We start from the raw sequence: 26,972 nt of genomic DNA on the forward strand, positions 1-26,972 counted from the left end.
GGGGGGCTTCTCATACTTCTTTTTTCTTTGGGGGTGGAAAGGAAAGTGTCAAGTGGTGACCCCGGGTGTGGAAGGACGTGGGTTGTCCCGGGAGTGGGGTGGGATTCTCAGGGAGGAACTTTGCTACTGCGGAGCAGCCGGAGCTTCAGGGGTTAAGTGCGATGTCACATCGGCCGTTCGAAAGCTCCTCCCCGAGCTGTGAGGTGAAGACTTTTGAAAATCACCCCACTGCAGACTCCTCCCCCCCGCCTGGAAACCTCGCCTCAAGTGCTGGGAATGACTCTGGCTGCCCGCGTGTAGTCACCGGCCGGCTGAGTGCAGCGTAGCTTTGCACCCAGGACGGGGTCCGCGACTCCAGGTTTGCAGCGGAGACACCGACAGGCCCGTGATCCTGTCTGCAGCGGGGACACTGTGGGGTCTGTGATCCGAGTGGAGACGCGACGCACAGGCTGAGGATGAGCACCGCGAATCTGGCGCTGCGCTGGGCCATCGCCCTGCTCCTGGCTGCCGCTGGGGTTGCAGGTAAGGTTTGCTCCAGGAGCCCGCGCGGGGTCAGGGCCAGCTCCCCTAAACTCGGGGAGCCCCGTGTGGTTTTGTTTGGGGGAGAAAAATACTGAAATAGAATCACTCGTGAGAACTTACAGTGAGGTCCTTCCCAAGTGGCTGAAGGAAGCTGTTCTGGAAAGGAGGTGCCAGAGTTGTAGGGAGTCAGAGTGGGTTTAGGGGAACCGGGGAGGAGCTTTCCCAAGTCAGGGGTGTTTTGTCAGAGCGATGTGTGGGGGAGTCCAAGAGGAGGGCTCCCACCATTCGTCTTAGGGACTGGGGAGGCCCAGGCCCAGCGGCTCAACTTTGGGGTCCTTGGTTCTCGGCACAGGACTTGAGGGTCCCCACTGCAGCACCCGATCCCTGCTGCTGCGGCCGCATGCCCGAAAACTCCGCCCCAGCCCCACCTCCCACCGCACCTCCGAGCTTCTATTGGGTGCAGCTGGAACAGGCGACCCTCGAGCCACTCCCCTCGTCCAATGGTGGGCCGAGGATGAGGTGCAGGGGCGTAGCTTGCATGAGCCTCCTGGGTGGGGCTGCACATCTGGGCGGGCCAGGACACCCCCACCCCAACCCCGCACCCCATGTTCCCTGCGTTGTGAGGCTTCAGTCCCCACCCTTTCCCCACTTTCCTGGTCAACTTCATACGTGTGCCTCTGACCACCTAGATCTCGGTAGCCGAGATCATCAGCCAGGACTGGCCAGGGACCCGGCCAGGGCTCTCTGAAAGTGTTGGATTGGGCTGCCCCACAAAGTGGACTTTCATTTTAGGAGAGGTGTTGGAATTTGGACAGGAGGCTAGACAGCGTATAATCAGGTCACTGGCTCCATCCAACTTTGCAGTACTGGGCATTAGACACTGGGACAAATACTCTGCCAAGTAAACTATATTCCCAGCATCCACCTCTCCCCCAATTGATAGACTGGGTCTCATGCAGCCCAGGCTGGCCTATAAGTCCTGAAATCCTCCTTCCTTCACCTCAGGAGTGTTGGGGTGACAGGCTTATGCCACCACGCCTGGGTTTGGGGGTCCCTGGGACAGAACCCAGGGCCATGCATGGGAGGCAGGCTGAATCCAGCCCTAGTCTGGTGACTGCTGTTCTTGCTGTTAGCCCAACCGGCACAAGAACATTTGGAATTGTCCTTGACAACCGCAGAACTAGCTCAGGTCCTGAGTCAGCCAGCAGGAGCTTGGAAGGTGTTTCTGTTAATCAGCTGCGGGTGGTGAGGAGGGAAGACTGAGCTGGGCATCATGGTGCATGCGATGCTGGTGTGCACCTGTGAGTTTCAGGACAGCCTAGGCTATACAATGAGCCCGTGCCAGGTAACGTTGAGGCAAACACTCAACCATCCAGGTAAAGTTGAGGCAAACACTCAACCATCCAGTTGTAATTGCCAACAATGCCAGATGCCCCGATAAGTTGTATTTCACACACCCATCATTGCCTTAAGAAAAAATTCATCATATGAAGTCTTGAGCAAAACCTAAAGTTTTCCATCTCACAAGAAGGCTGAAGAGCCACTGTGCTTATGTCCCCAGACTCCAGGCATCTTATGTCACTTAGTTCATAGTGGTGACTACAGTTTGCTCTGGCTTCGGTACTTTAACGGGATGATCTAGCCGGGCGGTGGTGGCACACGCCTGTAATCCCAGCACTCAGGGAGGCAGAGGCAGGTAGGTCGCTGTGAGTTCAAGACCAACCTGGCCTACAAAGTGAGCCCAGGACAGCCAAGGCTACACGGAGAAACCCTGTCTCTAGAAACAAACACAAAGAATGTGGTTTACAGTACACACCTCTTCGGGCTGGGGTGGAGGCTCAGCTGGTGATGGGCTTGAAGTGCGAGTGTGAGCTGGAATTCCCAGGACACTTCCAAACAGCAGATATGAGGCGGCAGCGTTGGGAGCACCCCGGGCTTGAAGGTGAGCTCTGGCCTCAGTGAGAGACAGGGCTCACAGCATTAGGAGGAGGACTGAGGAAGCTATTCCGTGGGGTGTCAAATGTATCAGGCCCTTGGCCAAACACAGAGAAAGTGCAGTTTTGCAAGCACAGGGACCATGCCGTGGGCGCGTTGATTTGTTTTCCTGCTGAACAAGATTGGTAAGAGACTGGGTCAAGTTGGATTGGAGACAGTATCTCACTCTGTAACCCAGGCTGTCCTGAAATTCACTATCTAGTCCAGGCCAGCCTTGAACTTGTGGCAGTTGATCTATACCAGCCTTTTTTTTTTTTTTTTTTTTTTTTTTTCCTTTTTTTTAAAGTAGGGTTTCATAGCTGGGCATGGTGGCACACACCTTTAATCCCAGCACTCAGGGAGGCAGAGGCATGCAGATCTCTGTGAGTTCGAGGCCAGCCTGGTCTACAAAGACAGCCAAGGCATGTCTGGAAAAACAAACCAAACCAAAGTAGGGTCTCGCTGCACAGCTCAGCTCTGACTCCTGAGCGCGGGAGCCGCACACCTGAGCCAGCACTCCTGAGGTTGCACTCCTGAAAGGTGATGCTCCTGGCTTCGGGTAATCTGCTCTTTATCTCCCTGCCTTAACCAGATAACACTCCAGCCGCTTCTGTTGCTTGGCTCTTTGGCCTAGCCTTGGTGTGGCATTAAGTACCGGGAGCATCTGCACCCTCTGGGCATATGGAGCAAATCAGCTTTGGTTGCTAAGAGAGTGGAATTAATCAACAGGATGGAGACTTGTTGGGGGATTGTTGTCCCAGATGGAACTCCCGCTAGGCTTGGCAGGCTTGGCAGCAGGGGTCGGGGTGGGGTGCCTTCACCCCTCAGCCACCTCCCCACCTGAGCCATCTCCATGCAGAACCTTGAAGTAGTAAAATTGATGCTTAGGAAACATCGTCACACAAAGTCTAATCTGCAGGGTGACTCGTGACTTGGGGTGAGCTGGTACTGACCAGGCCAGTTAGAGATGGTGGTGCCATCTTGAAGTTTTGGGTTGCTGTAAAACTATACACGTTTGTTCACCAGGGTTGACTTCCAATTGGGCTCCCATCCCGTAACAAAAGGAGACAACCCTGACTTAGAACCAGCTGTTAGGCCCATCCCCGAATCAAAACCCATGCCTCTGATGGACAGCTCTAAGGGGCCGCTCAGGGTGACAACACCTGTCACTAAGCGCTGGCCCACCATTAAGCCGTTATCGGGAGAAGCGTAATTTTGGCAGGTGGGCAAGATGGCCCCAGATGACAGCCTTTAGAAATGAACTCTGTGTGTTTAAAAATAATTCTGGTGGTATCTTTGCTGTGTAATTCTCTTTTTTTTTTTTTTTTTTTTTTTTTTTTTTTTTTTGGTTTTTTCGAGACAGGGTTTCTCTGTGTGTAGCCTTGGCCATCCTGGACTCACTTTGTAGACCAGGCTGGCCTCGAACTCACAGCGATCCGCCTGCTTCTGCCTCCCGAGTGCTGGGATTAAAGGCATGCGCCACCACGCCCGGCTTGCTGTGTAATTCTCTCATCTGCCCAAGGGACTAAGATTTGCAGGCTCCTGTCTCTGTCTAAAGTGTTTAAGTGTAACCTAGGTCCATGACCTAAAAGGGATGTAAGGGTGACAATGTGCGTGAAACCTATTCCATCTAAGGCTGGCTCCTTTGTGCGTTAGCCAGGGCCAGGCACAGCCTGTTAGTGGAGGCTTTTTTGGGGGGCGGGGGCGGGGTTTGGTTTTTTGAGGCAGGGTCTCTCTGTAGCCTTGGCTGTCCTGGACTCACTTTGTAGACCAGGCTGGCCTCAAACTCACAGAGATCTGCCTGCCTCTGCCTCCCGAGTGCCGCGGAGGCTTTTTTCTATGTTAGTCTCCCAGTTTTCAAAGTGGTTTCTTGCTAGGAAGTATTCCCAGCCTGACCCATTTTTATGTTTTGTCAATGTCTCCATATATAGCCCAGGCTGGCATAGAAGTCACCATGTAGCCCAGGCTGGTCTTGAACTCACTGTCCCAGCATCCCAAATGCAGGGATTATAGGTGAAAGTTAACCCACCTGGCTATGGGCTTCCTCCTTGTTACTGGGGTGGAGCCCAAAGTGCCCTGTGTTTTAGGCAAATGCTTTCACTGACAGCACTTTCACCTCCTTTATTTTGGTTTCTTATATTTTTTGAGGGGAGGGGGTTGAGTCAGTTTTTCTCTGTATTGCCCTGGCTGTCCTGGAACTCGCTGTGTATGTAGACTAGGCTGGCCTCGAACTCACAGATTCACCTGCCTCTGGGAGTGCTGGGATTAAAGGCATATGTTGACGCCAACCCCCACCACTCCCAACTCCGATTTATTTTGGTTTCTTTTATTCTTTTTCTTTGTTTGTTTTTTGTTTTTTGAGACATGGTTTCTCTGTGTAGCCTTGGCTTCCTGGGTTTGCTTTGTAGGCCAGGCTGGCCTAGAACTCACAGTGATCCGATTGCCTCTGCCTCCCGCTGGGATTAAAGGTTTCTTTGCATGTCATCTGTCCTCAGTTTGGGAAAGAAAATAGACAGTGGTCTGAGCTATTTGAGGCTTGAGAGAGAGAGAGAGAGAGAGAGAGAGAGAGAGAGAGAGAGAGAGAGAGAGAGAGAGAGAGAGAGAGGTGGGGGTGGGAGCGGAAAGAAAGCTTCGAAAGCAGTGACCACCTTATTTGTGTGTGGGAAACAAGTAGAACTCAGTAATTCCCCTTTTGGGTTTCTGTGGCCTTGTTCATGGTTTGTCATTCGTGACGTTCACGATCTGAAGGCCAAGGCCGCAGGGGTGTGAGCGCGTTGACTAGATTGGCCTGTCCTTTTTTAGTGTATGCTATACAAAACAATGGCCTTTTACTTGGTTTTATTTGTCTGTACCCCTGGCTGCCCTGGAACTTACCATGTAGCTCAGGCTGACCTTGAACTCACAGAGATCCACCTGCCTCTGCCTCCCGAGTGCTGGGATTAAAGGCGTGTATGCGCAGAATAGGATCCCTCCTTCCATCCCGTGAGTCTGGTAGCAAGTCCTTTACTCGCCGCGCCCGGCTTGCTGGCCTTGTTCTTTTTGTTTGTTTGTTTGAAACAAGACCTCCTTGTGAATCCAGGCTGGGCTTGAAGGTGCCATTAGCCCAGGCTGTACCCACACTTGCAATAGACATCTTGCCTCTCTGCCAAGGGGTCCCTGGGATAACAGATGTGCACCCCCAAACCTTATGAAATTTTTGTTTGTTTGTTCGTTTTTTGAGACAGGGTCTCTCTGTGTAGCCTTGGCTGTCTTGGATTAGACCAGGCTGTCCTCAAAATCACAGTGATCCGCCTGCCTCTGCCTCCCGAGTGCTGAGATTAAAGGTGGGCGCCACCACCAGCCGCCCTGGTTTTGTTCCAGAGACAAGATCATGCTATGCAACCCTGGCTGCCTTCAAAGGTGGTGATCCTCCTGCCTCCACCCACCTCCCGAAAGACAGGCTTGGCAAGCTTGTACCATCTTACCTCGTTCATGTAGTGCTGGGGGTGGCACCCCAGCTTTGTGCAAGGCAGCAGGAGGGCTTTTGGGCGTGGCTGGTACTTCCACACCCACATGCTTATTTGTATGCTGTTTAAGTGAGAGTATGAATTAATGACGTGTCATCAGGCCTGCGTGGCCTGATGGGGTGACACACTCACGCCTCAGCTTTTTCCTGCCAGCTTCCCTCTGAACTTCCCCTTTGTCATGACCCAGCCACTCCCAGAATTCTAGTTCCCTTGCTCGCCACCCACAGCTGTTAGAGAGAAGCCGTTGAGTCATTTCCTTTGCAGACCAGATCCGGGCTGATGAGTCACCTGCTCAGGTCAGCAGCTGCGCAGTGGAGCATTGTTTGGAGAATGTGCTGGTGCACTGTTCAAGGAGAAAAAAAAGAGAGAGAAAGAATTAAAATATAGCTGAGCAGGGGCTGGGCCTTGAGAGGTGTCGGTGAACATCGGACGGGAGTGACTGCTGGGGTGTGGGGTTTCGGTGGGTGAAGCTTCAGGTTCATGAAGGTGGACGGTGACGAGTGGCGTGCGCCTTAAATCCCAGCACTCGGGAGGCAGAGGCTGGCCCTCTGAGTTCGGGGCCACCCTGGTCTACAGAGCAAGTTCCGGGACAGGCAAGGCTATACAGAGAAACCCTGCTTCAAACCAACCAAACAACAATCAAATCCAAAGACAAAACCAAAACGGAAAACTTTTAAATAAATAAAAATTAAGCCCGGCGTGGTGGCGCAGGCCTTTAGTCCCAGCACTCCTGGAGGCAGAGGCAGGTGGATCGTTGTTAGTTCGAGGCCAGTCTGGTCTACAAAGTGAGTACAGGACAGTCAAAGCTACACAAAGAAACCCTGTCTCAAAAGACAAAAAATAAAAAAACATAGCCAGGCATGGTGACCCAAACTTTAATTTTTTTCTTTTCTTTCTATTGCAGATAAATTTTCCATGCAGTATATTCTGACCATGGTCTTCTGCCTCCATGTCTCTCAGACCCTTCTTATCTCCCCAATTCCCTGACTTCTTTCTCTCTCTTTAGAAAACAAACAATTTTTTTTAAAAAAAATCAAATGAAGATAAAACAAAACAAACAAACGGGATAAAAAACCAAGAGAAACACATACTCAAGACACGAAAAATCTATAAAAAACACATAATTGGAAACCATTTAATGGTTGTATTTAATACAAGCAAAAGGCCAGTAAGGTTTCGGGGCCTGTGGGGGGGGGGGGAGGAAGGAAGGAAAAAGAAAGTCCCAAAGAAAACGTGATAAAAATCTCCAAGCACACCACTGAGCTCATCCCATTGATTGAACTGCTGTGGGGCCTGTCCTTGGAAGTGTGGTCCCTGCCCTCAGTAAACTAACCTTTCCCTTGTAAGAGGGTTAAGGATGGGATCTCAGGTTCAGCTCATCTCAGCTCTGGGACACACCACACCACACCACACCACACACACACCCCGCTGGCTTGGCCTTGTGTAGCCCCTGTGCACGCTGCCAGCCATCTCTGTGAGCTCATGCGTGCATCGGTCCTGTTGTGTCTAGAAGGCCTTGTTTTATTGGAGTCCCGCTTCCTCATCCGGAGGGTTCCCTGAGCCCTGAGGGGACAGGTTTGGTCCTGTTTAGTACTGAATGTTCCCCTGTCTCTCACTCTCGGCACACTGTCCAGGTGTGAGTCTCTGTGTTTGTTTGTATCTAGTGTAGGCGGAAGCTTCTCTGGTGATGGCTGAGTGGGGCACTGATTTATCAATATGCCAGAATATCATTAGGAGTCATTTTGTTACTATGTCCCAGTAGCAGAGTGTATTTGTTTTCTCTTGAGGTCCTTTCTTTCTTTTTTGGTTTTTCAAGACAGGGTCTCTCTGTGTAGCCTTTACTGTCCTGGATTCGCTTTGCAGACCAGGCTGGCCTCGAACTCACAGAGATCTGCCTGCCTCTGCCTCCGGAGTGCTGGGATTAAAGGTGTGTGCGCCAGAAGTTGGTGGCTGCCGTTTCTGTCGAGTCGTCTGCTGTAGCAGGATGACGTGTGGCCAGCTTTGCATGCTGCTGTTAAGACACCCCCTCCTTCCTCTTTCCTGTCACAGCAGAAGACGCGTGCAGCAGGAACGAGTTCCAGTGCAGGGACGGGAAGTGCATCGCCAGCAAGTGGGTCTGCGACGGCAGCCCTGAGTGTCCGGATGGCTCTGATGAGGCCGAGGAGACGTGCAGTAAGCTCCCTCCCTGGACTTGTTGGTGCTACTAGGGACGGAACCCGTGGCCTCGTGCGTTCTAGGCAGAGGCTCTTCCACTGAGCCAAGTCCCTAACCCCTCCCTGGGGCGGTTCTAGGCCAGGGGTTCTCCTGCTGTGCCAACACCCACTGCTCCTGAGCAGCCAGGAATAGTGGGTTTGATCATGAGTTTGAAGATGCCTCAGGGTGATCAACCCTAGTCCAAATATCCAAAAGTGTTTCATATCCCACACCTGACCTCGGGCCGTGGCTCGCAGTCGCAACCCTGTTCTACTACAGAGTGCTGCAGGAAATGACCTTAAGGGGCTGGTGTGTTGCTTCTGAGTGACTGGTCCTCCTTCTTTCTAGTGTCTGTCACCTGTCAAGCCAATGAATTCAGCTGTGGGGGCCGTGTCAGCCGATGCGTTCCTAACTCCTGGAGATGTGATGGACAGAAAGACTGTGAGAACGGCTCGGACGAACAAGGCTGTGGTGAGTGCTGCCCCGACCCCTGGATTGGGGTGGGGGGAGTAACAGCCGTTCAGGCTTCCTTCCTAAGGGACTCCAGCTGAGTTGTGGTGTGCTTGCTCCTTCTTAATCTTACTTTGAGAGATGGCAAGATGGCGCCTTCTCTCATTGACATCAGCAGCATTTACTGAGGTGGGGAGGCCTAGTGACTTGACTTCGCAGCCGAGCTCTGGTAGGAGGCAGGGCTGATAGCCTGGCAGCCATGTGTTTATCAGCTGTGTGTCCTAAGGTCCTACACTTATCAGAGCAGATCTATTATTTTTTATTTTTTATTTTTTCCCCAGAGACAGGGTTTCTCTGTGTAGCTTTGGCTGTCTTGGACTTATTTTTTAGACCAGGCAGGCCTGGAACTCACAGAGATCCCTTTGCCTCTGCCTCCCGAATGCTGGGATTACAGGCATGCGCCACCACGCCTGGCACAGTGGATTGTAGGACATGAGAGTGCTGAACCCTGAATATTATGTACATATACAGTGTGTTTCCCCATAACTACATGCCCTTCACAGAGTGCAAATTATACATTTAGCACGGTAAGCTATTGACAACAATGGCTAAAGCACAAAGATGTGCCTCTACCCCTGCCTAGAATGCCCTAGTCAGGGGCTTGGGTGTGGCCCAGTGGTACAGAGCCGACTTGATACTTGACCATGTGAGTGAGGAAACTGAGGCGGAGAAGGGTCTGTTGTGGTTTCCTGGGTCCTTGCCTGCTCCCACCATGGCTCTCCAGGGCCCCGCTAAGTGGGCTGTGGTCCTTTTAAGCACGAGCGTCCTATGTGGGGATGGGCTGGTGTGTGGCGATGTGGGGTCACGCCATGACAGGACACTGTCTTCCTTGTGCACCCCACAGCCCCCAAGACTTGCTCCCAGGATGAGTTCCGCTGCCAGGATGGCAAGTGCATCTCCCAGCAGTTCGTGTGTGACCAAGACCAAGACTGCCTAGACGGCTCTGATGAGGCCCACTGCGCGGCCACCACTTGCGGTCCTGCCCATTTCCGCTGCAACTCCTCCACCTGCATCCCCAGCCTGTGGACCTGTGATGGGGATGGGGACTGTGAGGACGGCTCCGACGAGTGGCCCCAGAACTGCGAGGGCCGAGACACTGCCTCCCACTCGTCCAACAGCCCCTGCTCCTCCCTGGAGTTCCACTGTGGCAGCGGCGAGTGCATTCATCGCAGCTGGGTGTGTGATGGCGGTGCCGACTGCAAGGACAAGTCAGATGAGGAACGCTGTGGTAAGCCCCCCCCCCCCCCCCCCCCCCCCGCCCGCCCGCCCGCAGGAGAGATGGGTTCCTCAGGCCGCTTATGAGGTGCTTTTAGAGCTTAGCAATACCAGACGTCCCAGAAAGCAAGCTGATTTATTTTGGGTGAGGGGCTGGCTGGGAGGGTAGGAGCACCTCCTGCCGGAGCATCAAGTCCTGGCCAAATCTCTAGCACCACAGCCATGCTTAGGCCTGTAACTCCAGTGCTAAAGGGCCAGATGTGTGGCTCAGTGGTAAGGCACCTAACTAAGCGACTTAGTTATCTGTTGCTGTGAGCAGGGACCAAGGCAGCTTATAGAAGAAAGAGTTTATTGGGGCTCTCAGTTTCAGAGTGTGAGTCTGTACCATCATGGTGGGAAGCATGGCAGCAGGCTAGCAGGCATGGTCCTGGAGCAGTGGCTGAGAGCTCACATCTGACCCACAACAGGAGGCAGAGAGAGAGAGAGACAGAGAGACAGAGACAGAGAGAGAGAGAGAGAGAGACAGAGAGACAGAGAGACAGAGAGAGAGAGAACTGGGAAGGCTGAGACTCTTGAAGCCTCAGAGCCTGCTCCTCCAACATGGCCAAGTATTTAAACATATGACCGGGGGGGGGGGGGCACTCTCATTCAAACCACCACACCTAACATGCATGAGGCCCAAGGTTTAATCCCCTGGGGGATTTACTTAAAAACAAAATCATTAGTGTGTACGATGGATGTGTGTGTGTGTGTGCATAGATGGAGGTCAGAGGACAAACTCTGAGAGTCAGTTTTCATCTCTGAGAGCCTAGGGATTGAGCTCAGGTCTTTGGGCGTGGTGGCGGTCCCTTTTACTTGCCGAGCCACCCTGCCAGCCCTGGAGCTGCAGTTAAGCAGAGCAGGTTCTCTGGTTGGTGCCTCTCGTGACCATCACCCTGGTCTCTCCAGTGGCAGCCACCTGCCGGCCTGATGAATTCCAGTGTGCGGATGGCACCTGCATTCATGGTAGCCGCCAGTGCAACCTCGAACATGATTGCAAGGACATGAGCGATGAGCTTGGCTGCATCAACGGTGAGTGCCTCTGCACGGTGTGCTGTTCCTGCCCACGGTGCTTGGTGTTAGTAAGCATCCCTGCAAAGCTGGGCCGGGGAGGGGGGAGGAGAGGGGGTGGGACGGAGTGTGAGATCAGGTCCTTAGGAGACGTGGCTGTTTTATTTTTTTCTTTTTTTGAGACAAGGTTTCTCTGTGTAGCCCTGCCTGTTCTGGACTCACTTTGTAGACCAGGCTGGCCTCAAATGCACAGCGTTTCATCCGCCTCTGCCTCCCAAGTGCTGGGATTAAAGGTTGTATGCCACCACGCCCGGCCTTCACTGTGTTTTCTTGAGAAAGTTCCTTGAGCCGGCTGAATCTCCTTTCACTGGACTGGGCTGCGTAATGGAACCCTTGGCTTCACTACTGTGATTTACTTATTTCTGAGACAGGTTCTAGTGCAGCCAGCCTGGTCTCAAACTCCCTGTGTAGCTGAGGCTGGCCCTGAAGTCTTTGTCTTCTTGCCTTCCGCCTCCCAAGTGCTGGGATCACAGGCGGGCACTGCTCTGCTCGGTTTCAAACCCAAAACTTCATGCTTGTTACGTAAGTAGTCTACCAAGTGAGCCACATGCCAAGGAAAAGCTACTCTGTCCTTGAGACCCTAGTGGCATACACAATCCGATTCCATGAAAAGAACATTCCAGGGTTGATGAGAATCACTCCTCCCCTTGACCACGTGTGACCTGAGATCAAGCTAGGTCACCTGGCCTGGGAGCACTCTTTTCACCTCACTGACCTGCAACTTTGAAGATTACACTTAATATGACCATGGCCTAGGGCTGAGTCGCCGGGATGCACAATGCAGAGCGTGCACTGATGTGTACAGGCCTCTGTCCCAGCACCTGGGAGGTAGAGAGGCAGGAGGTCAAGGCCAGCCTTGCTAGCACACTGAGTTTAAGAACAGCTCTCACTTTTTTTGCTGTGTTACTTTTTTTTGTTACCTTTTAACTGCCCAGCGGGTGCAGGGCGTGGTGGTACAGGCTATAATCCCAGCAGTCGGGAGGGCCGAGGCCAGCCTGAACCTCCATCTCAGAAACCCAATTATTCCTAAAATTCACACATCTCCGCAGCGGTCACTGTACTCTCTCTCCAAGACTTATTTGACCCTGCAGAGTTGAAACAAGCTCTGTTCCCGTTAAACATTAACTTCCTATCTGCCTGCCCAGCTCCCAGCACCCACCCGGCCAGGGGCGTGACACTTGACCAAGCACTTGTCTGTCTGCTGGGTCCTGGCCTCCACCTCTAGCATGGAGAGGAAAAAACCACCACTATGAAACTCTTTATTGTGGCCATGGGGCGGGGGCGACAGCCCTGTAATCCTGGTGTTTGGGGGGCTGGTGCAAGAGAGTCTTCAGAAATTCCAGTGTCCTGGATGGACTGTAAGAGGAAGTCGCAGACCAGTGGGGCTACATAGTGAGACTTCTGGCAGGGCTGCCCTGAGCCATGCCCCAGCCCCTCACCAGGGCATTCTAGGCAGAGCGTGTACCACTGAGCCACGCCTCCAGCCCCTCACTGGGGGGATTCTAGGCAGGGGCTCTACCACTGAGCCACGCCCCCAGCCCCTCACTGGGGGGATTCTAGGCAGGGGCTCTACCACTGAGCCATGCCCCCAGCCCCTCACTGGGGGGATTTTAGGCAGGGCTTGTACCGCTGAGCCACGCCCCCAGCCCCTCACTGGGGGATTCTAGGCAGGGGCTCTACCACTGAGCCATGCCCCCAGCCCCTCACTGGGGGGATTCTAGGCAGGGGCTCTACCATTGAGCCATGCCCCCAGTCCCTCACTGGGGGGATTCTAGGCAGGTCTTGTACCACTGAGCCACGCCCCCAGCCCCTCACTGGGGGGATTCTAGGCAGGGGCTCTACCACTGAGCCACGCCCCCAGCCCCTCACTGGGGGGATTCTAGGCAGGGGCTCTACCACTGAGCCACGCCCCCAGCCCCTCACTGGGGGGATTCTAGGCAGGGGCTCTACCACTGAGCCACGCCCCCAGCCCCTCACTGGGGGGGATTCTAGGCAGGGGCTCTACCACTGAGCCATGCCCCAGCCCCTCACTGGGGGATTCTAGGCAGGGCTTGTACCACGGAGCCACGTCTCAGCTCTGAACTATCACGTTATAGAGAACAGGCAAGGTCCTGTAGCTCATGCCCTCCTGACTATTCTCTTTGCCTTTTCAGTGACACAGTGTGATGGGCACGACAAGTTCAAGTGCCACAGCGGTGAGTGCATCACCTTGGACAAGGTGTGCAACTTTGCCCGGGACTGCCGAGACTGGTCAGATGAGCCCATCAAGGACTGCCGTAAGTGTTGGGAAGCTGGGCAGATCGTTGTGTTTTGGGAGAGCCGGGCATAGCGTCAACATGTAATCGCTGTGGGGTCATGAGCCCAGCCCGTGCCCTCACAGCATTCAAAAGGCTCAGTATGCATCATAGAGCCGATAGAGCTTCGTCTCCAGGGCAAGACAGCAAGAGGGGGGAGGTGCTAGAGGAGGAGGACCCGAGCCCTTGTGTTAACCATGTTCTTGGGCTGGGGAGATCGCTCAGCAGTTAAGAGCACATATTGCTCTTACAGAGGACCCAGCACCTAAGCCAGGTGACCCCCAATCACCTGTAACTCTAGCTCCAGGGGATCCATCTACCAGACCCCAGTGCCTCTGGCTTCTGAGGACATCTGCATTTACATTCTCATAACCACGTGTAGACACACCGACACATGATTAAAAATAATAAATATGAATTCTCTTAAAAGCTTTTTGCAAAGATAAGGCAATGGCATAGTGTTTCCACGGGAGAGTCCAAGGGGGCGGATTGAATAGCCAGTCTGTTTTCTCAATCCTGTGCAGAGACCAACGAGTGCTTGGACAACAATGGTGGCTGTTCCCACGTCTGCAAGGACCTCAAGATTGGCTATGAGTGCTTGTGTCCCAGCGGTTTCCGGCTGGTGGACCAGCACAGGTGTGAAGGTGGGTCTGCAGCGGATCCAGGCTGTGCCTCTGAGCCACAGTGCCTTTCCCCCTTGAACACTGTGCTTTGGTTCCCTTCATGTGCTCAGTGGGTAGGAGTGCGGTCCCTGCTTCCTAGGGCTCCTGGGTTCGAGGGGGTGAACACTGAGCATTGACAGCTAAGGAGTGTGGGGATCATTGGCAGTCCTGCCTTTTGGGACCGTCATCAAGAGCCAAGGTTCAGGGCTGGAGAGATGGCTCAGAGGTTAAGAGCACTGTCCCTTCTTCCAAGGGTCCTGAGTTCAATTCCTAGCAACCACATGGTGGTTCACAACCATCTACAATGAGATCTGGTGCCCTCTTCTGGCCTGCAGGTGTACATGCAGGCAGAACACTGTATACATAATTTAGGGGGAAAAAAAAGTTAAGGTTCAGGCTAGAGCTGGGGCTTGGTTGCTAAAACGATTGCCTCATATGCAGCAAGCACATACTAAGAGCACATACTAAGATCACCTTCTATGTAGCAAGTTCAAGGCCAGCCTGGGCTATGTGAGATGTCTCAGAAAATAACAACAGAAGTGTTCTTGAATCCCAGCGCTTGAGAGGCAGAAGGAGGCAGGTTTCCGATTTGCAAGGGCAGGATGGTCTCCGTAGCGAGTTGTGGGCCTGCGGGCGGTACAAAGGCTAATGATAACAGAAAATCCACCTTCCCCCCCGCCAGGAAGAAAATAAAGCAAAGGAAAGATGGATGGATGTATCCCACAGTTATGTAACGCTAGGGGCAAATGTGTCATTAGCAGGATCAAGGTCCTGCTAAGGGTGGCACCCTCCAGAGGCTGGAGGGTACAGGTTTTGATTTTAAATCTGTAGCTCTGAAGACATGGTTCCTCCATAAAAACAACAAAACAACAAAACAAACAAACAAACAAACAAAAAACCCCTCTCTCTCTCAACACACAGATATTGATGAGTGCCGGGAGCCGGACACCTGCAGCCAGCTCTGCGTGAACCTGGAGGGCAGCTACAAGTGCGAGTGCCGGGCCGGTTTCCACATGGACCCCCACACCAGGGTCTGCAAGACCGTGGGTGAGCACTGGGAAGCTGAGCTCCTCTTTGGGGCTCGGAACTGTTTAAGCCGTGTGCTAGCTGGGTGTGGTAGCTCTCCAGGGTGCCGGCTGGTACTTGAGCAGTACAGTGGGGACCTGGGACTGTGGGGCCTTTCTGGGAGTCACCAGCTGAGGCTTGGGGACTCTGCCCTTCCTGGTTCATACCTGGATGGAGTGGGAGATGGGGAGAGGTACAGAGCATGGCCAGTTACCTTCACCTCTCCAGTTAACTCTTACTAGAGAAATGGATCCCAGGGGCTGGAGCTTGGGAGGTAGAGTTGGTACCTGGCACACGTGAAGCCCCCGGCTCCATTCCCTCACCGCCCTGTGTGACTTTCCAGGCTCCGTAGCCTATCTGCTCTTCACTAACCGCCATGAGGTACGGAGGATGACCCTGGACCGCACAGAGTACACCAGCCTCATCCCCAACCTGAAGAATGTGGTGGCCCTGGACACAGAGGTGGCCAACAATAGAGTCTACTGGTCCGACCTGTCCCAAAGAAAGATCTACAGGTGAGTGGCAGCCCCGTCACCCTGTCACAGCCCTGTCCCCTAGTGAGACCCCGGAGTCCAGGCTCTAGTGAAGTCCTTTTCTTCTGCCTCACTCAGCGCCCTGTTGGACCAAGCTCCTAGCATGTCCTATGACACCGTCATCAGTGGAGGCCTGCATGCTCCGGATGGGCTGGCGGTGGACTGGATCCACGGCAACATCTACTGGACTGATTCAGTCCCAGGCAGTGTTTCTGTGGCCGACACCAAGGGTGTGAAGAGGAAGACGCTGTTCCAAGAGAACGGGTCTCGGCCCAGAGCCATTGTGGTGGACCCTGTGCATGGGTGAGTGTCCTAAGAGCCTCGGGTGCAGAGAACAGATAGGATAAGTGGGGGAGGGGTGTGGTGCCTGAGTGAGATGGCGCCCGAGCTGCAGGAAGACAGTCAAGGGAATGCTGTGGATTGCCCAGGAAAGATCGGGGGGAAGTCTGTTCTGTTTGTTTATTGGTTGGCTTGTCTGAATTTTGAGATAGGGTTTTCTCCCTGGCTGTCCTGAAACTTCGCTCTGGAGACCAGGCTGGGCTCAATACCGTGGCTCAAATCTGAAATCCCAGCACTGAGGAGGTTGAGACCCCCCCGAAAAAAAATCATTTAAAAATTACTTATTTATTTATTATTTATACATGTTCTGCTCACATGTGTGCCTACCTGCCAGAAGAGGGCACCAGATCTCATTATAGATGGTTGTGAGCCATTTTGTGGTGGCTGGGAATTGAACTCAGGACCTTTGGAAGAACAGACAGTGCTCTTAACCTCTGAGCCATCTCTCTAGCCCCTAAAAGATCATTTGTTTGTTGGTTTGTTTTTGAGACAAGGTTTCTCTGTGCAGCACTAGCTGTGCTGGATTTGCTTTGTAGTTCAGGCTGGCCGCAAATTCACAGCGATCCACCTGTCTCTGCCTCCCAAGTGCTGGGATTAAAGATGTGCATCATCACTGCCTGGCAAAATAAAAATCTTAAAAAGAAACAAAACCAAACCTGGCTCAGTGGGTAAAGACATTTGCCTTCGAGTTTAACAACTTGAATTTCATCCCCGGGACACATACAGTAGAAAGAGAGAACCCACCCCCTCAAAATGTTGCATGAGTGCGTACATATACGTGTTCCTGCAATGAATAACTAAATGTTGAATGAACTAAAGCTGCTGAGGCTGTAGTTCATGTGGTGGAGGGCTTAGGTACCATACAGGAAGCCCTGGGTTCTGCCTCAGGACCACATAAAGCATGCATGGTGTCATAGACTCCTGTGACAGGCAGGAGGGTCAGAAGTTTAAAATGGGCTGGAAGACAATGACATAACAAACTTTGACCTAGGCTGGGGATGTGGCACAGTGGAGAACCTTCCTCGAATACAGGAGGCTCTGGGTTTCAGGGTTCCACGCCCAGTACAAGAGAGAAACACACACTGGGCTAACTCCGTCATTTTGTACCCAAATCTCCCAGGCTAGGCTAGGCTTGTCAAAGGACAACCTTCAGCAGTCAGTTCTCTCAGGCCTCCATCGTAAGTCCCAGAGATTGAACTTTGGTGGTCAGGCTTGGCAGCAGGCACCTTTGCTGGCCCCATGGACAGCATTTCTGAGACTGTTCTTTTCCTGTACATACGTCACACGCATGTGTACAACAAAATACAGAGTCTCTCCTTTAAGTTAGCGCCTAGTACACTCAGGAATAGGAGTACAGCTCTTCCCTGCCCAAGGACATCAGACAGGCTTACACGAGCTCACTGCCGACTGGTCTGTCAGGGCCCAACACACAGATGCACGCCCCACCCCCACCCACCTCCGCCGAATGTGTTCTGTCCTTGTCAGGCCACATCCGTGTCCACGCAGGAATAGTTTTGTGGTGTCTGGGCTTCAGGCATACCCTGCACTTCCCATGCTGCGGCATCGTCCTATGAAGGGGCTGGGGTTCCTGCTCTGCACTACCACACCCGGGATAAGGCCGCACTTTTAGAGAGGGACCAACCACCGGGGTGATAACCCTTGACCGGGAGAATCCTGCAGAAGTTGTAGATGGCGTTGGTGGCAGGGTGGCGGGCTGCAGGGAAGGTGTCTCAGTCTGTGAAGTGCGTGCCTTGCAAGTGTGAGCACCCGAGTTCAAGCCTCACTGCTCACGTACAAGGAGGCCAGTGTGAGAACTGTTTAGCCGACTCTTGTGCTGTTAGTGAGAGCCTGCCTTAGTCAGAGTGTCCTCATCTCTCCACTGTTGTCTTTCCCAGCTTCATGTACTGGACAGACTGGGGGACACCTGCCAAGATCAAGAAAGGGGGCCTGAATGGTGTCGACATCTACTCGCTGGTGACCGAGGACATCCAGTGGCCAAATGGCATCACACTAGGTATATGTGAGGGGTGGCCTTGCCTGCTGGGGCTGGGCACAGTGAAGAGATTATGTCATTGGCATCACCCCTGCCTATGCAGCTGCAAGGATTACTGGGTTGAGGCAAAAGCCACAGTGTGGCCAATAGGTTCCTATGTGGGTAGAGGCATTCCCCCAAAGAGGAACCTTTTACCCTGATTTTACTGGCAAGTTCTGGGACTTTCTGGAACATTTTAGAATCTTCTAGAACACCCTGGAATGCTGAGGTAGATTGAATGATCTTACTCTCTCACTTGACCTCTCCTTTACATTTCCTTGTTGGTCTGTGCACTTCAGATCTCCTCAGTGGCCGCCTCTATTGGGTCGATTCCAAACTCCACTCCATATCCAGCATCGACGTCAACGGGGGCAACCGGAAGACCATTTTGGAGGATGAGAAGCAGCTGGCCCACCCCTTCTCTTTGGCCATCTATGAGGTAAACCTTGGGAATGGGAGGGAGTTTGGTCCAACCCTAGGTTTGTCTCATGCATTCAAACCAAGACTGCTTTGGGCATCAGCTCTTGTCTAGAGATCTGGAGAGGGGTATTAGAATTGGAGCTGGTTTTTGTTATATATATATTTTTTTGTGGTGCTAGGAATAGAACCCAGAGTTCATAAAGAAACAGGAAGATGCCTGTTGCTCACCAACCAGCCAACTCTGTGAGCTCCAGGTTCAGTGAGAGACTCTGTCTCAAAAATGAAGGTGGAGAGCCAGGCACCTTTAATCCCAGCACTCCGGGAAGCCAGCTTGGTCTACAGAACTAGTGTTAGGACAGCCAGGGCTGTTATACAAAGAAAATCTGTCTTAAAAAATTATAATAGCCGGGCACAGTGGCGCAGGCCTTTAATCCCAGCACTCAGGAGGCAGAGGCAGGTGGATCACTGTGAGTTTGAGGATAACCTGGTCTACAAAAGCGAGTCCAGGATAGCCAAGGCTACACAGAGAAACCCTGTCTTGAAAAACTTTAAACACACAGGCATGCACACACACACACACGTAAGTAAGTAAGTAAATAAATAAAATTTAATAATAAAGTGGAAAATGCCTGAGAGAGACACCTGACATCAACGTGTGGCCTCCACATGCACCTTACACACGTGAACAAAGCACATGAATACATGCATACAACACACACACAGAAAATGGTTAGGATGGGAGAGTCTATGCATATTTTACTACACTTATAAGGTAAAGGCTTTCTACCACTCCCAGCATTGGCTATGCTTGAAGAACGCCGGAGACCTGGGGGAGGTGGGTAGTGATGTAGGGGCTGCTTCTGTGACAATGGGCTTGGTCATCTTCCACATGTCTCACCTTGTAGGACAGAGTGTTTTGGACGGATGTCATCAACGAAGCCATTTTCAGTGCCAATCGCCTCACGGGTTCAGATGTTAATCTGGTGGCTGAAAACCTCTTGTCCCCAGAGGACATTGTTCTGTTCCACAACGTCACACAGCCTAGAGGTGAGCCCTGCCCTGCACTCAGACAAGCTTCTCTGCCGTTGCCCCAGAATTTTCTAGAACCTTCTGGCTTATTTGAAGGTGGACCCTCCCTATGCCAATCACAAAATGTTTAACCATTGCTCTAGAATTTGTCTAGACTTTGTCCTTGTGTCTGATGTTATCGATTCATTCTATATGAACTTTTCTCTTCTTCCTCCCAGGGGTCAACTGGTGTGAGAGAACAGCACTGCGCAATGGCGGCTGCCAGTACCTGTGCCTGCCAGCCCCACAGATCAACTCCCACTCCCCCAAATTCACTTGTGCCTGCCCTGATGGCATGCTGCTGGCCAAGGACATGAGAAGCTGCCTCACAGGTAGGGGCACAAGTCCCTGAAGGGGTACCCAGTGAGCCTGCAGAGGCTGGCTGGCATCACAGCTGTCTGGGGAACACTTAAACTGAGGGGCCCTCTGGTTGTCTCTAAGCTGTGTGGAAGTAGTCTTGACTTTAGGCCAGGGTATCGGGTGAGAAGGACCCCCTTTCTCTGATATCATCTGAGAAAGGCTCAATTCAGAGTAGTCTATTTTCTGTTGCTAAAACAGACTGCCTGAGGCTGGATAACTTATAAAGCGTAGAAGTTTATGTGGCTGCTGGTTTTGGATAAAGTCTCAGAGCATGGTTGTAGCATCTGATAGGGCCCTTCTTTTTTCCTGCTGACATGGGGGAGGGCATCACACGTTGACACAAAGCTAATGTTCTCATTTATTTATTTAAAGGACAAAATTTTTTGGTAGGAGGGCAAGCGCCATAGTGTGAGTGGCGGTTAGAGAGCAGTTTGTAAAGCGGTCAGCTGTCTCTTTCTGCTGTGTGGGTTATCAGGCTTAGTGGCAAGCACGGTTACTCACTGAATCATCTTGCAGGCTCTGCCCTCTCTGTTCTTTCCAAAACAGGGTCTCATGTAGCCCAGGCTGGTCTCAAATACGATTGAGCCTGAGGAAGATCTTGGCATTTCTGATCCTCCTCGGTGCTAGAATTGCAGATCTGTCTGCTGTCCCTGGTTTGTGCATTGCTGTGACAGACCCCAGGACATAGGGCATAGGACGTGCTGAGCAAGCACTCTGCCCACAGCCACACTCCCAGACTTCTCTCTTTTCAGGCCACTGGTCTGCATTATCATGGGATCCCACCCTCATCTCCTCTTTTTGTTTTTTAAAAAAAGATTTACTTATTATTATGTATACAGTGTCCTGCCTGCATGTACACATGCAGGCCAGAAGAGGGCATCAGATCTCATTATAGATGGTTGTGAGCCACCATGTGGTTGCTGGGAATTGGAACTCAGGACCTCTGGAGGAGCAACCAGTGCTCTTAACCTCTGAGCCATCTCCCCAGCCTCTTGTTTTGCTTTTCAAGACAGGGTTTCTCTGTGTAGTCTTGGCTGTGCTGGAATTTGCTCTGCAGACCAGGCTGGCCTCGAACTCAGAGATCCTCCCAAGTGCTGGGGTTAAAGGTGTGTGCTACCACCAACTGGCTCACCTCATTGACTCTTATGTGATAAGAGTCTGTAAATAGCACCAGGAGGGGGCATGGAGGTAGCTCACTGAACAGTGGTACTTACCTACATTTCGTCCCTCAGAACCCACTTGGTGGAAGGGGAAAACTGGCTCCCAGGTTGTCATCTGACTTGAATGTGACCTTTGATCCCAACACTCAGGAGGCAGAAGCAAGTGGATCTCTTGAGTCTGAGCCCAGCCTGGTCTATATAATGAGTGCTAGGACAGCCAGCTCTATATGGTGAGACCTTTGTCTCAAAAACAAGCAAAAAAACAAACTTAAAAAAGAAATCTTGCCAGGCGGTGGTGGCGCACGCCTTTAATCCCAGCACTCGGGAGGCAGAGGCAGGCAGATCGCTGTGAGTTCGAGGCCAGCCTGTCTACAAAGTGAGTCCAGGACAGCCAAGATAACATAGAGAAACCCTGTCTTGTAAAATTTGGTAGTTGAATTTTCTTTTCTTTTCTTTTGTTTTTTTTTTTTTTGTTTCTCGAGACAGGGTTTCTCTGTGTAGCCTTGGCCATCCTGGACTCACTTTGTAGACCAGGCTGGCCTCGAACTCACAGCGATCCGCCTGCCTTTGCCTCCCGAGTGCTGGGATTAAAGGCGTGTACCACCACGCCCGGCTGGTAGTTGAATTTTCAACATGTAGATATTAGGGTCTCTCTCACCATCTCAAGGACCGAAGTGCCCTCAGCATTTGCAGATTCTATTGTAAGAACAGGCTAGGCAGGGTGCAGTACCGTGGAGGCCGAGGCAGGAGAATGCCAAGCTTGAGGTCTTCCTGGAATAACCCTCAGCTACTCATCTGGCTTGTTTTCACATACTTCCTGGTGCCCGTGGGACTTGGTGACCTGCTTTCCACGTGGAGCAGAGGTATGAATGGCACCCCGGCTCATGGCACTCAGGATATGTTTATTATCCCACCAGAAGCCACTCCTGTCCTGACCACCCAGCTGACATCTGCCATCAGGCCTGTGGTCACCGCAGCAGCCACCAGGCCGCCGAAGCATGAGGATCAGTCGGCTTCTGGCACCACTGGGCAGCCTGTGGACGTCCCGGGGCTTAGCACTGTGGAGTCAGTGACAATGTCTCGCCAAGGTAAAGGACAGGCGCGGCCTTCACCTGATGTATTTGGCAGGGTTGGGGCCCGTGCCGCCATGCCCGTGTGGTCAAAGCACAACTTGAGACAGTCTGTCCTCTCCTTCTGCTATGAGGGTCTTGGAATCAACTCACAGTAGCAAGCTCAGCCACAAGTGAACCCTCTCACTGGCCCCACTGTAATAAGTGTCTATGTGAGTGCAGGTTTTGTGACAGTGTTTGGCATCTCTAGGGATCCTGGAACTGTCCCCCTGTGGACACTGGAGGGCAACGGTGCTAGGGATTAAGTCCACGTGACTTATGTGAACCTTGCTCACATCTGCAGGTTCCCCCGAACTTGAAGAGGGTGACACATTTCAGGCACGCTCCTCGCCTGCCTCCTGTGTCCTCCGACTCTGACTTGTATGTCCCTTTCTGACCTGTTAAGCCACCTCACTTTGGTTTTTTTTTTTTTTTTTTTTTTTACCTCAGTCCAGGGTGACATGGCCGGCAGAGGGAATGAGGAGCGGCCGCAGGGTGTGGGCGTCTTGTCCATCATTCTTCCCATTGGTAAGTGCTGGCTGCACTGCTGACATCGATGCCTGGGACTTCACGCTTAGCCTGCTGGGCCGCTTCATCTTTGTGACCCGAATGGAACGCCCCTGCCTGAGTGTTACACTTAAGGTTGAGTGCCCCTGGCTGTGGCAGTTGGTACACAACTTTAACCTCACAGGCAGGCCCCTGTGAGTTTGTCTGAGGTCAGCCTGGTTGGTCTACTTCCAGACTTCTAGACTGGCAAAGGGGTACATATTGGGTTTCTGTCTTGAAAAAATAAAAAAAGAGGTGGGCATGGTGGCGCACGCCTTTAATCCCAGCACTCGGGAGGCAGAGGCAGGCGGATTGCTGTGACTTCGAGGCCAGCCTGGTCTACAAAAGCGAGTCCAGGACAGACAAGGCTACACAGAGAAACCCTGTCTCGAAAAACCTAAAATAAATAAATAAATAAAATAGAAAAGAAAGAGGGGTGAGGGAATTGTGATTCTGTGTAAAAATAAAAATCACCATGGTGCACACATGCCTGTAATCCCAGCACTCAGGAAGCAGAGGCAGGAGGATCTCTGTGAGTTTGAGGCCAGCCTGGAACAGGAAGTTCCAGGACAGCCAGGGCTACCCAGTGAGATCTTGTCTCAAAAAACAAAAAACAAAGCAAAATTGACAGAGAAACTCAAAAGATAGAATGGAGGTCAAGCTACAGAAGCCCAGGCTGGTTTAAAAGTCAGCATCCCCCTGCCTCATCCCTCTGAGGTGCTCGCTCACAGGTTGAGTGCTGTCTCCTCCCCCCGACTATTTCTTTCTTTCTTTTTAAGATTTATTTACCTATTATGTATACAGTGCTCTGCCTGAATGTACACCTGAATACCAGAAGAGGGCACCAGATCTCATTATAGATGGTTGTGAGCCACCATGTGGTTGCTGGGAGTTGAACTCAGGACATCTGGAAGAGCTGTCAGTGATCTTAACCTCTGAGCCATCTCTCCAGCCCTATTTCTTTATTTGTATGATGGGTGAAGATAATTTTACATTCCGAACACATCACTGTCACATAAAGGCCAGGATGGGAATGCCTGCTAGCTGACTGGCCTAGGACCTCTGTGCCCACAACTGAACCCCCTCTCCCCACAGGGCTGGTCATTCTCCTGGTCTTTGGGGCCATCCTGCTGTGGAGGAACTGGCGGCTGAGGAATATCAACAGCATAAACTTTGACAACCCTGTGTACCAGAAGACCACGGAAGACGAGCTCCACATTTGCCGAAGCCAGGACGGCTATACCTACCCCTCAGTGAGTGTGCCCTGTTGTGGGAGAAAGGGGGCACCAGACAAGCTGAAGGACAGACGTTAGGTGGGGTGGAGGAGGAGAAGCCGAAACCAGGGGCATGCACAGCTCAGCGGGGCTGGGGTGTGGCCCACAGGCAGACCCTTCCCAGCATGCGTGACTCCATGTCCCATCCTGTGCGGGACTGGGGAAGAAGGAGACGGTGTCAGGCTCCCCTACCAAGTGGGGGTTGGGTAGTGTGGGGAGGAGTCAGTCCCTTGCAAAGGCTCTGTGATAAGATTGGGCATAATGTGTTTAAGAAGGATGGGTGGGGGCTGGGGAGATGGCTCTGTGGTTGAGAGCACTGGCTGCTCTTCTAGAGGACCTGGATTCAATTCCCAGCAACCACATGGTGGCTCAGAATCATCTGCAGTCAGATCTGACACCTGGCCTTCACAGGCACCAGGCACACGTGTGATGCACAGACTTTCATGCAAACAAAACACCCACCCACCCACACACACACACTCAGACACACACATATCCCCATACACGCACACTCATACACACACACAAATAATTCATTTTTTAAAAATTTTATTTATTTTTATTGTATGTGTATTGGTGTTTTGCCTGCATGTATGTCTGTGTGAGGGTGTCATATCTTGGAGTTACAGACAGTTGTGAGCTGCCATGTGAGTGCTGGGAATTGAACCCGGGTCCTTTGGAAGTGCTCTTAACCGCTGAGCCATCTCTCCAGCCCCATACACAAATAATTCTAAGAAAGAAAAAGAAACATGAGGCAAGATCAGAGAGCCTGGAAGTGAGAGAAAAGCACACTGCGGGCCTAAGGCAGGACTTCTGCTCCATGTGAGGGGGGCGTGCCCAGGCAGGCGCCCGGAGAGGGACGCCTGGCCTGTGGAGTTGGCCATGTGTAGTCCTGTGATACTGATTGTTTCCTGTGTTTACGGTTTGCTGACAGAGACAGATGGTGAGCCTGGAGGATGACGTGGCATGAATAGCTTCGAGAGCCATCTCTGCGGATCCGTTGCCGCCCAGGCAGTCAGGACACTTTCTCCACACCTCCCTGTCCAGGACTGGTCCTGCAGCCTCAGTGGCCTCTGTGTTGTTCAAAGCAAGATAAGAGCAAAGCTGGGCTGGGAGCCAAACTCAGCAGCCTGCCCGCCCCAGGTTCTGTTTTATATATTTATTGTCTGGGGGGCAGAAAAGGCTCCTGGCTGTGCTCAAGACAGAAAATCTGCCTGGGTTTTTTTCCCCCCTCCATCTTTCTTTCCTTGGAAGGCAAAGAGGCGGTCTTGTCTTCTCTGCTGACACCGGGGAGGAAGGGACCTGGGTGGAGAGAAGCCTGCTGTTCCGAACATGCCACAGTAGGTGCTAGTGACAGGGACCCAGGTACCACAGCCAATCCCTAAACTCAGGACACATTCGTTTACCTCCGCCCTGGGAACTTTCCCCGCCGGACTCCGCCGCCCCCTCAGGTCTTTCAAGCCCTGCAGAAGCCAGGAAAATGACTTGTGACATTCGGTACTGATCTTGCTGGGTCTTGGGGCCAGCAGCTGCCAGTGACTGATTCCTGGTCATGCCTTTGCCAAAAAAGTCACCCGTCCCTGCAGGGACAAGCCTGAGCCGCCATTCTCCTAATGTCTATGAAGTGCCTGTGACATCTGCTTGTCCTGCTCAGGCATTGAGGCCTTTGCTGTCTGAGCATCCTGCTACTGGGGAGTGGCCATCAAGGCCTCAGTCCCACACCTGGCCCCCTCCCCACTGCCCGCGTGGGGAATGGGACGTGCACTTCACTTCTCTCTTTGCACTTTTCCAGTTCAGAGTTGGGCACCTGCGTGTTGCCCGTTTGTTCTTAGGTGGCACTGTTCGGTGGTATGTTGGGATGGAACCTTGGGCCACAGGGGGCTGGTGTCCTTGCCTACGGAAGACAATTCCCAGGGAAGGAGGAAGACATCAGATGGATGAGGCTCTGGGCATCTCGAAGCCATCGTCCTTTTTAGTGCTGGCTGGAACTCAGGGCCTCTGTTTGTTTGTTTATTTGTTTACTTTAAACCTCTGCCTGGTGGTTTGACACCAGGATCTGTTCAGCTGCTCAGCTCCTCTGATGTTAGCAGTATCTCAGCATGTGTCTCTCAGAGCTTTCCCTGGCTTTGCTGGGTGTAGTGGTAGCCTACCTGTCATCCCAGCACTGGGGAGCTTGAAGCAGGTGGTCACCAGGAATTGGATACCAGCCTGGGGTACACATTAAGACACTATTTCAGAAAGGAAAAATGGGAAAGAAAGGGGGGGAAAAATTAAACTTGGCTGGGCAGTGGTGGTGCATGCTTTTAATCCCAGCACTTGGGAGGCAGAGGCAGGGGGATCACTGTGAGTTGGAGGCCAGCCTGGTCTACAAAGCGAGTCCAGGACAGCCAAGGATACACAGAAAAACCCTGTCTTGAAAAACCAAAAAAAAAAAAAAAGAAAACTTGCACAGTTTTTCAGTCCATAATCAGCCAGGCATGGTGGTGCACGCCTTTAATACCATAATTTAAGAAGCAGAGGCAGGCAAATCTCTGAGTTCCAATCCAGCCTGGGCTACAAAGTGAGTTCCAGGCCAGCTAGGGATGCACAGTGAGACTTGTGTATCTAAAAACCAAAATAACCCCTATAATGTAGGTTACTTGGGGGAACTCAGAATAATACTACTTATAAATTGCCACAAATTTGTCACATGCGTAACTCAAGGTGACAGTGGCGGGCCTCCCTTGGAATCCTGCACAGATTCACCTGGAAGGCCCCACTGTTAGGATATGAGGGCACACTGCCCAGCCTGGTAGGACACTGTAAAGGAGCCTGTGCCTGTAGCGCCTGGTTCTGTTTTCACTGTATATTTGCTCAAGGTTATCACACGTATGTATTAAATCTATTTATTTTTGCAAATCCTGATTGCTGCACTTGTCGGTGACATTTCTCCAGCTTAAGCTGGGGTGATACTCTGGGATGCTCTGTGGACAAAGACTATTTGAATGGACTCTTCTCAGGCCTGTGTGTGTTGCTTTAGGTGTGGGAACTGCTTTGAAACCACTGTCCAGATGTTTTTATAGGCTGAAAATGTCTTACTG

At 52.2% G+C, this 26,972-nt stretch overlaps 1 protein-coding gene across 2 annotated transcripts; it reads left to right on the top strand.

Annotated features, from left to right (window-relative positions):
* The first annotated feature begins 225 nt into the window (after positions 1 to 225).
* Positions 226 to 25,317, top strand: Ldlr (low density lipoprotein receptor). 2 transcript variants are annotated; one of them, XM_051156041.1, is made up of 18 exons: positions 226 to 522; positions 8,055 to 8,174; positions 8,544 to 8,666; positions 9,550 to 9,933; positions 10,869 to 10,991; positions 13,184 to 13,306; positions 13,849 to 13,968; positions 14,908 to 15,033; positions 15,395 to 15,566; positions 15,663 to 15,887; positions 17,819 to 17,937; positions 18,255 to 18,394; positions 19,281 to 19,422; positions 19,623 to 19,775; positions 21,881 to 22,051; positions 22,523 to 22,600; positions 23,714 to 23,871; positions 24,827 to 25,317. In XM_051156041.1, the coding sequence occupies exons 1-18, from the start codon at positions 456 to 458 to the stop codon at positions 24,860 to 24,862; spliced, it is 2,580 nt and encodes an 859-aa protein (XP_051011998.1). In that variant the 5' UTR covers positions 226 to 455; the 3' UTR covers positions 24,863 to 25,317. The 2 variants fall into 2 exon arrangements, with proteins under 2 accessions (XP_051011998.1, XP_051011997.1); XM_051156040.1 differs by having other exon boundaries at positions 227 to 522; positions 8,052 to 8,174.
* The last annotated feature ends 1,655 nt before the right edge of the window (positions 25,318 to 26,972 follow it).

This window comes from Acomys russatus, chromosome 14 (genome assembly GCF_903995435.1).
Source record: "Acomys russatus chromosome 14, mAcoRus1.1, whole genome shotgun sequence".
Lineage (NCBI taxonomy): Eukaryota > Metazoa > Chordata > Mammalia > Rodentia > Muridae > Acomys > Acomys russatus.